This window comes from Myotis brandtii, unplaced genomic scaffold (assembly GCF_000412655.1).
Source record: "Myotis brandtii unplaced genomic scaffold, ASM41265v1 scaffold568, whole genome shotgun sequence".
In the NCBI taxonomy this organism is placed as follows: Eukaryota; Metazoa; Chordata; class Mammalia; order Chiroptera; family Vespertilionidae; genus Myotis; species Myotis brandtii.
In genome coordinates, this window is record NW_005370122.1 from 730,734 (window position 1) to 741,071 (window position 10,338).

The 10,338-nt window shown below is 38.7% G+C and overlaps 1 protein-coding gene across 1 annotated transcript in view; it reads left to right on the forward strand.

Annotated features, from left to right (window-relative positions):
• CFAP47 (cilia and flagella associated protein 47) overlaps positions 1-10,338 on the forward strand; it is a 429,694-nt gene that overhangs the window by 267,478 nt on the left and 151,878 nt on the right. Inside the window, 2 exon segments of the mRNA XM_014549721.1 lie at positions 5,861-5,913; positions 7,201-7,352. Coding sequence (XP_014405207.1) covers positions 5,861-5,913; positions 7,201-7,352 — 205 coding nt within the window.

Consider the following 10,338-nt stretch of genomic DNA (forward strand, 5'->3'; position numbering starts at 1 on the left):
CCCGGTGCACAAAATTTGTGCACTCAGGGGTGGGGGGGTTCCTCAGCCTGGCCTGTGCCCTGTCACAGTGTGGGAGCCCTGCAATCCATCACCCCAAAGAGGTAGGCCCTGCCTACCCATCCAGGGCTCCTCAATGGATTGCCCCAAAGAGGTAGGCTGCAGCTGGAGGTCCTGCCTCCACGCTGTGCAGAGCCACGGGACCCCCAGGCCTCACCATGCCTAGCCAAGGGACCCCCAGGCCTCTGCCAGGCCCCACCTCCAGGCCAGGCCATGCGGAGGCCTGCGGACCCCCTGTGGTTCTGCACAGAGGCCTCCGCTGGGCCCCAGGCCTCCTGGTGATGGATTGTGACACAAGTCCCTGATGCTGCAAATCTCCGCTCACCCACACCTGCTGCACACGAAGCCTGCTGATCAGTCGTTACATGTGAGGGCATCCCAACCATTAGCATATTACCCTTTTATTAGTATAGATAATTTATACTTTTCTTATTCTCTTATGTGGTACAGGTTTATGTGCATGAAAACAGAATAAATATGCGCATGACTAAATACAGTGGATTCTCATTAATCATGGTAATTATGCTCTATAAAATTCCTGCAAACATTCAATTAGTGAATACTGAACCATTATATATCACCACATACATTATAATCATAAATCATAAGAAGAACCTGTCCTGATAGATTCCACTTTCTTTACACAAAGAAAATGAGGTTCAGAAGTTTTAAATAACTTGTCTGCGACTGTTCCAGTAATAGGTACCAAGGAAGGGTGTCAAATCCTGTCCACCTGGTCCCAGAGCTGGAGCTTCTTTCACTTCTGTACTGCCCTCTATGGTCTCCATCCTCTGGTAATCTGTGTATGAAAACTGACACAGAGAGGCCCAGTGACACCTTGTTTGACCTCAGCTGGGAACTTGTGTGACCAGTGACTGGAACTTTTTGCCACTCTGCACATGTCCACAAACTGCTATTAAAGCACATTGAATATTGATTTTGTGGTTACAAATCAATTTTAGCAAGGAGGTGAGTTTACAAATAATGGAATTCATGAATAATGAGGATTGACTGTATTTAAGTTTATTCCACCTATGATACTGTTTTATGAGGTTTGTATTTAGTTTAGGATGAAATATTAACTTCTGAGTAGAGAAGCAGAATTTTTTTTAAGTTAGATTGCTTGATATTTCTCATCCGTTAAACTACAGTTGACCCTTCAATATCTGGATTTGAACTGTGTGGATTAGCTTAAACACAGATTTTTAAAAATAAATATTGTAAGTGTGTTTTCTCTTCCTTATGATTTTCTTAATTACCTATTCTTTTCTCTAGCTTACTTTATTGTAAGAACACAGTATATAATATATATATATAACACAAAACATATGTTAAGCAATTATTTATCATATTGGGAAGGCTTTTGCTCAAAAGTATATTAGTAGTTAAGTTTTTGCGGGAGTCAAAAGTTACATATGGGTTTTCAACTGGAGGGAGTGGGGCGGAGCTGGCATTGGCACCCTAACCACCATGTTGTTCAAGATCAACTATATAGAATAACTATTTAAAATAAAGTAGAAAAAAAACAATGTTGCCAAGATTAATAAAAGTCAGACCGAAAGAAAATGATGCAGATGTCTATTAATGAAATGCATTCACCTTTGTCTCTGTGTAATGCTTGAGGGCATCACTCTCATTCTTTTGGATGCATTAACATCCCAAGAGGCAAGGATTTGGCCATGTTGATACCATAGGAATTTCCAATGTCAAAGTTATCAGAAACCATGAAAGGGATTGATACAACAAGAGGATATAACTCTGGTAAACATACATGCACCCAATAAAGAGAATTGACAGCAATACAATCTTAGCAGGGACTTTAACACAACACTGACATCCCTGGATAGATCTTCCAGCCAAAAAAATTAAGAAAACAGTGACTCTAAATGACACACTGGATCAGGTGGATTTAATTGACATTTATAGAACATTTCACCCCAAAGCTACAGAATATACATTCTTCTCAAGTGCACTTGGGTCATTCACAAAGATAGACACCATGTTAGGGCACGAAACAAATCTCTACAAGTTCAAGAAGATTGAAATCATATCAAGCATCTTCTCAAATCACAACGACAATTAAGATAAATTAATAAAATAAAATTACTAACTTAGGAAGTGAAAAAAAACCAAATGGATGATAAAACTTTATATTCCTCACACATTTTACTGTGGGAACATAATCCATCAGTATAAGCAAGAGAAGTTAAGACATTTTTATTCTAATTAAATTCAAAAGATTATCAGAAAGGATTAGGACAGGGGAGTGATTTTAGCCACACTTTAAAATTACATGAGTGATCAGCAGTGCTCAGATATGAACACTTTGTAAATAATTTCTTACAGTAATATGACTTGCAGTTTTTTCCAACAATATTGAATTATTTATCTTTCAATCAGTTCTTACCAAGTAGCATTGCAAGCACTGTTCTCAGTACTGGAAAAATATAGCAATAAATAAATCCCAGTTCTGGTTGTCAAGGAGCCAACTATCAAGTAGAGACGGAAAAAAAAATCTACACAAATGGAGGCAATTGTTTGGAAAGGAATGCATTCAGTAGTATATGTAATTTAAAAAGTGCCCTGTGCGCTAATTGGCAAGGAATATCACTATCTAAATATTATAGGCATATTCCCAGGAGAGAAGGCATTTAAAGAGAATAATGAGACGTGAAACACTTTTTAAAGAACTTCTGGACACAAGAATGATAGAATGAATCTAAAAATCAATCCTTTTATATTTTCCCCATGATGCATAAAAACGTGTCTTGGACTAGATAATTTGCTATTTAATTTAGACACAACCCTGAAGGCCGGCCCATGTATAGCTTCATGAAGGCTTATAATAAAGATCTTGATTCCCTACTGGGAAAGGATTCAATAAGAAGTTATTCTTGGGGCTGATATATTCATGCCCTGAATAGAATCAGTTTGATGCCATGTTGATCATTTTACTTGAAAAGAGCTGCATGCCATCACTGCAGAGGGAAAAAAGGAATATCATTCCTTCGTACCTCTTAAGTAGGTTACACTCCCTGACTTTGGCCCACTCTTCAATTACCAGAACATATTCCACTGCTTAACCTACATTATTGTATAATTTTAGCTTCTTTTGATTTCTTTCTTTCTTAATACCAAGAGTTTAAACGCGCTCTTTCTGCCATGGCTTCAGTAATAATACGAGTAGATGAGCATCTAGGAAATGGATAGCGTGAACCAAGGTGCAGGGAATAACAACAAAATGAGTTGTTTTCTCTTCTGTCTTTGGAACATCCAAGATACTGGTTTCATAAATAAGCTGAGTTTATCACTGAATTTCTAAACTCAAGGACATTGATTAGATAGAATAGAATGTTCCTGAGCCAGGTTATTTTATTAAATTGCTTTCTGATGTCTCTGAGTTAATCATGATTGTTAGCTTCATGAGTAAGTCAATAAAATCCTTAGATTTGCATTTTTTTTTCTATCCATCTTTACCATAAAGATTACAGCTAACTCAATTTTGCGGAGTTTGAGAATCTCCTTTGAGACTGGGGTACCTCTTTGATTTATTCAAAAGGCACGTTCATTAGCTATTCTCCAACTAAATAGGTAAAGGAAAGAAAAAGATGAAGCCCAAATTGCTCTGCTTTTCTATTCACTGTGAAAAAAAATGATTCAAAGGTTAGACTTTGCAAGTATTGAACAAAATGAGGTCTGGAGATTATCTGAGGATTTTAATCAGGCATTCTACCCAGAGTTTGATTATCAAGTACATGGCAATGGAGCTCTACATTGAGAAATAAGCATTTTTTGATGTTTTTACCCATTCTTTGTATAGTCTCCTTTATAATTGCTGAAATATTAATATATTATATCTATGATAGCCTTAAAGTGTCTATCAAATACTCAAATAACATAAAATATTAAATGTTCTCTACTTTTTAAAAAAGATATTACTTAAACTGCTACTCAGAATGCCTGTGAAGTAATAGCAAAGCACAGAGTAATTATAAGATGTGGTAAATAACATTATTAAGAACTAGAGGCCTGGCGCACAAATTTCGTGGGGGGGGGGGGGGGTGTCCCTCAGCCCAGCCTGTACCCTCTCCAATCTGGGACCCCTTGAGGGATGTCTGACTGCCCACCAGGATTGGGCCTAAACAGGCAGTCAGACATCCCACTCACAATCCAGGACTTCTGACTCCCCACTGCTCACCTGCCTGCCTGCCTGATTGCCCCCACCTGCCCTCCCCTGCCTGATCGATGCCTAACTGCTCCCCTGCCAGCCTGATCGACACCTAACTCCTCCCCTGATGGCCTGATTGCCCCTAACTGCCCTCCCCTACTGGCCTGGTCACCCCTAACTGCCCTCCCCTGCCACCTGGTCACACCCAGCTACCCTCCCCTGCAGGCCTGGTCCCCCCCAACTGCCCTCCCCTGTTGGCTTGGTCGCCCCCAACTGCCCTCCCCTGCAGGCCTGGTCCCCTCCCCCCAACTGCCCTCCTCTGTAGGCCTGGTCCCCCACAACTGCCCTCCCCTGTTGGTTTGGTTGCCCCCAACTGCCCTCCCCTGCAGGCCTGGGTCCCCCCCCCAACTGCCCTCCCCTGCAGGCCTGATTGCCCCCAACTGCCCTCCCTTTCAGGCCTGGTCCCTCCCAACTGCCCTCCCCTGCTGGCCTGATTGCCCACAACTGCTCTCCCCTGCTGGCCATCTTGTGGTGGCCATCTTGTGTGTTGGAGTGATGGTCAATTTGCATATTACCTGTTTATTTGATAGGATGTGGTGCAGCCTAGCTGCCATTGCTCAGTGGTTGAGGGTCGACCTATGAACCAGGAGGTCACGGTTCGATTCCCAGTCAAGGCACATACCCAGGTTGCAGGCTCGATCCCCAGTGTGGGGTGTGCAGGAGGCAGCTGATCAATGATTCTCTTTCATCATTGATGTTTCTATCTCTCTCCCTCTCCCTTCCTCTCTGAATTACATAAAAACATAATTTTTAAAAAGTATGTGGTGCAAAGAAAAAGCATTTGAGAAATGGTATGGATATGGTTAGAAGAACTTTACTTAGAAATAGTCAGTATATTTTTACAGTATCAAATTTAGGCAAAAGCAGACGATAACATGAGAAATAATGTTTGTTTTATATTCTCAGAAAAAAATTCAGGCAAAGAATATCTGAGAGTCCAGATACTAATTAACAGCTTATTGAGCGAATTAATCATGAATACTAGCAGAAGAGCAATTTGGGGAAAATTGATGGGTTCTGGAAGAATGGAACATTTCAAGGGAGGCAGTTGCCTCAGGCTGTGATCTGCTAATTAATTTTCAGAAATTCAAGTGGAGATTAAATAGCTGCCCACGTCTACTTCTACTTTTATTGAGAAAGAAGCAAATGTGGGAGCGATAAGCTACGGGAAGAGAATTTCTCAAGACATCAAGTTCTAGAACCACCTTTGGAGAGAGTACCTATATATTTAGGAGTTGAAATCACTTACTTTTGAGTCTCAGGATTCGGGTTATTATTATTATTATCATCAAATATTTACTTCTCTACAGTGTTTAAAATTAAGAAGGAATTGTTTTTTATCAAATTTTTTAAAAATAGTGGTGATTGTTAGTCTCCTTTTGGCATTTTTCTTATTTTTAAAATTTCTAAAACAATATAAATGTTAAAATGATACATGAAAGAAATCTGTGGTCTTTGCACATCATATCGTATGTAGCCTTAGTTTTAGGGATCTGTAAGATTAAATTAAAACAGATAATTGTTTTTGAGTTTTGTTTGTGTTATTGATGGTGTTTTTCTATTCCCTTATGACAGTGATTCTGAGAATGACAGTGAACAGGATACTGCCCCCAAAACCTTAAAAACCTGTGAGTACCTCAAATTAAAACATTGGTTTTCATGTATTATTCTTATTTTATGTACAGAACATACTATGAATTGAAACTAGTATAGATAGAATGGCAAGCCCTGAGGATTGCAGGCTGAATGGGAACCCAAAATGTTGGTCCTCAGCCTTTTTATGACCGTTTGGTGAACTCTGCCCAAATCTTTTCCTTTCACTGCTGGGTTTCCTCACCCTTACAATGAATGTATTTAGATAAATGATCTTTATGTTTCCTTTGGCTAATTCTGAACTGCTTAAGTCTATTTAGGTGATAGGTATCACCATGTTTAAAATTACTATAAGGTGAACACTGATTATTTTGTTTTATGAAATAACTATAGATTTAGAAAATTTGGATAGAATGACAGGAAAACAGATATAGGAATGTTCTGGTTATCAATACCTACAGATAAATCACTCCAAATGTAGTGGCATTAAACAATGAAAATGTAATGTGGTTAGTATTTCTCACATTTCTGAGGTGACTGGCCTCAGCTAATGAGACTCTTGCAATTGAGGTCAGATCGAGGCTGGGGCTTGAGTCATTCCAAAGGCTTCCTCACTCACATGTCTGGTGACTAATGCCTTTCGTCTGGTACCTCAGGTGGGGCTATTGGCCTGGACACTTATATTTGGCCTCTCCATGTGGCCTAGGCTTCCTCACAGGATAACAACTTGATTCTAACAGCAAGAGAACCAAGAAAGAGAGAGAATTAAGAAGAAGGTATATTACATTTTCTGATCTGATGTCAGGAGTCACACTGCTTGACTTTTGCTACATTCTAGCATACTGTTCGTTGGGACCAAATCACTAAAACTGGCCTACCATATCACCACATTCAAGGAAATGTGGAAGAATGTGTGGACATGTTTTAAAACCAACAGTTCAAGTTTTCTACTACTTCCTGTAATGTGAACCATTACATAGTCCTCCAAAATTGTAAAGATTCTTTGATGATCACTTTGGTGATTATAATTGTATATCAAGCTGATTTTAAACACTAGTGAAGTTCCCTTTGTAAAGAAATTATTTATTAAGCATTTTTAATACTGCATCATAATTATACGTTTTATATTAGATCAAGCTTGTGCTAGGGTCACCGGTACTTTTATTAACAAATATATGTATTATCTTTTAAATTTGTGTGCTAATGCTTGAAACATTTTTGTGATGCATCTGAAAGCTTTACTCACTAATTGAAACAGCTGCTTTATTTGAATGACACTTATGCAATGTTATGTAAACAAACTCTGCTTCATGTTTTGGCAGCAATTAGGTCCAGTTTCATCAGAGAGTTCTTCTGCCCATCACCGACTGTTCACCTGAAAGCAGGACCAAAAGGGACTTCAAGCCTGGAGCTCTTCTTTGTTCCCTTTGACATGCAGATACGCTACTGCATCATTATCCTTAGCAACAAAATGGTGAGGACAAAACTGTGGTGTACACTTGCATCTTGGCCTGACACTCTGATGGAATAATTAGTACAGGGGACTTGATGGCAGCTGAAGACTTTAGAAACATAGATAACGATATCAGTCCTCTAGTAGCTAAACAAAGGGCTTACCCTCAAGAATATGCAGAGTTACATTAGTGGTGGGTACATTCTATAACGGCTGCCTAAGGAAGTTCCATGGAAGCAGAGTGAAAGCATGCCTAACCTTGCTGTGGCCCTATCTGTATTGATCTATTGTTGCATAACAAATTTCCAAATACGGAGAGGGTTAAAACAATACAAATGTATTATGTCACATTTTTAATGGATCAGAGGTCCAGATATGACCTAGATGGGTCCTCTGCTTAAGGCAGCGGTTCTCAACCTGTGGGTCGCGACCCCTTTGGGGGTCGAACGACCCTTTCACAGGGGTCACCTAAATACATCCTGCATATCAGATATTTACATTACGATTCATAACAGTAGCAAAATTACAGTTATGAAGTAGCAACGAAAATAATTTTATGGTTGGGGGTCACCACAACATGAGGAACTGTATTAAAGGGTCGCGGCATTAGGAAGGTTGAGAACCACTGGCTTAAGGCCTATCAAGTTTTCAATAAGGCATTGACTAGTGCTGGGTTCTCCACAGAGGTTCATTTGAAAAAGGAGCTGCTTCCAATTTCTCCCAAGTTGGCAGAATTCATTTCCTAGTGGCTCAGGGATCCATATGTCTTGCTTCTTTAAAGACAGCAAAGGAGAGGTACCAAGAGAGGGAATGGAAGAAGGGAGGGAGGGAGGGAGGTTGAGATTGATTATCTCTAGAGGAAAGTTCTATGTCATTATTCCTTTTCAGAAAGACACTACCATGTGTTAACCTGAGGAGAAAACTTATAACCCCCAGGATATAGTCCCATATGTATAAATTATGTATCAGTTATATACTATTTTGAATGTATATATAATGAAATAATGGTAATTAGAAAAAGGTATTATATTTACCTGGTGTCTATAGGATTATTTACATGTGAAAAATAATATGGCCTGTGAAATATGTAAAGTATAGTCTAGTTTTACACTTAAAATTACCATTTTGGAAGAAACTGCTATTTTATAGTGATGCTAAGTCTTGTTTTTTATTCACTTCAAAGGAGTTCAGATATAACTGAATTCCTCTGTATTAAAGTTTGTGAAAAATAGTAGTTTGTTCAAATGCTTCACAATTCCTTTTTAATATAAATTTGTAATATACCCCTATAAAAATGCTAGGGTTAATTCTCAATAGCATAGGAAGGATGCTGATTTTATTTTTTTAGACTATTGGAATATTAGTATTTGCTTCCATAAATTTTATCTAAATAGAATTATACTTGGCATCTCATGTGTATTAAAACGTGACTTTTGATTACACATTATTTGCCCTTGTCAGAAAAAATATTAAGATAAATAATTATAAAGTTATATTGCTGTGAATTGAGAAATAATGCCCTTAATGTAATTGATTGCATTGAATTACATTTACTTATGTAAAAACACATCTATTACTTTACACATTCAAATTTATTTCTAATTATATTGAAAAGTGCAATTACATACTTAAATAATCAAATATCTAAGTCCACCTCATTAGCTCCTGTTCTTATTAAATGTGTAATACTGCTTTGCCCTTAAGAACCACCTGTTGAAAACTGGGAAGTAATTAGGCCTCAATTTGACAGCTTTCCATGTGTAAAACAGAAACATTTCTACTAACACTTCTATCAAGGAAAAGCCATTTGTTTTACTTTGGCTGTTTCATTCACACTTACATATTAAAAAAATGAAATAAATTGTATAACAGGTGTTTGAAAGAAAGAATTTTATAAAACTTCCAATTAGTGTTCATGAATTTCTTACCTTAAGGGAAAACCTACAAAAGCCATAAAAAGCCATGCTTTCAAGTGCCAAAAATCCAAAGAAATGTCTGCTCTGTGTGGCTGGGTAGATTAAATCATGACCCACCTAGTCCCTGAGAAATTGGATCTGTTGGGAAGAGTGGCTGGCAGACCCCCATACAAGGCACACAAACACTGCAAAGTACAAAGCAATGTCTTGACACAACCCTGCGACTCTTTCACTGTAGTGCCCATGTGAATGAATGTCTGCTCTGTGTAGTCCTAGGTTTCCAAATGCGAAATCACTTGGCATTGCTGGGAAAATCCATGTAAGGGAGGCAGTGGCATCCGGCAGGGATCCTTAACATGGGGCCTGGGTTGAGAGTGAGTTCCAGTTGTGGTCACTTGCTGTGGCCTAACCAGCCTTCTCCTACCAACCCATGAGCCTTTTTATTGACCCCAGCTGGACTCCTTCTCTCCTCTTGTAGATTTATCTTCCAGTCCTTTATTGCCCTTTCTATCTACAAAATATCAGAATAACTCGAAACCAATGTCCATATATTGATGACTTGAGGAAGCCAAGATGGGAATTCGCATCTCTGAGCAACTTATGCAAATTAATCCAGTCCCACACCAGGTCCCCAAGTACCAAAGAGAATTTCAGCCTTGCAAGTCAAATAAAAAGTTGGAAAGGACACGGGTGTCCACTCACAGGTATAGAACCCCGCAAGGCCTTCTTTTTGATTCATAATCTACAACAATTTAGTCTAAGGCTATATCATATTAGCTGTTAAATATATTGTATGTCACTCTGACCATTCCCTTTATATCTGCATAGATAAGTGGAAATACTCATTTGACTTCTTGCATTATCACTCATTTCATTCTCCCTGTCTATTATGTATGTTTTCAGAAGATGCTTGATATGATTTCAGTCCTCTTGAACTTGTAGGGACTTGTTTTGTGTCCTAACATGTGGTCTATCTTTGGGAATGACCCATGTGCACTTGAGAAGTTTTATATTCTGCAGCTTTGGGGTGAAATGTTCTATAAATGTCAATTAAATCCATCTGATCCAGTGTGTCATTTAGAGCCGCTGTT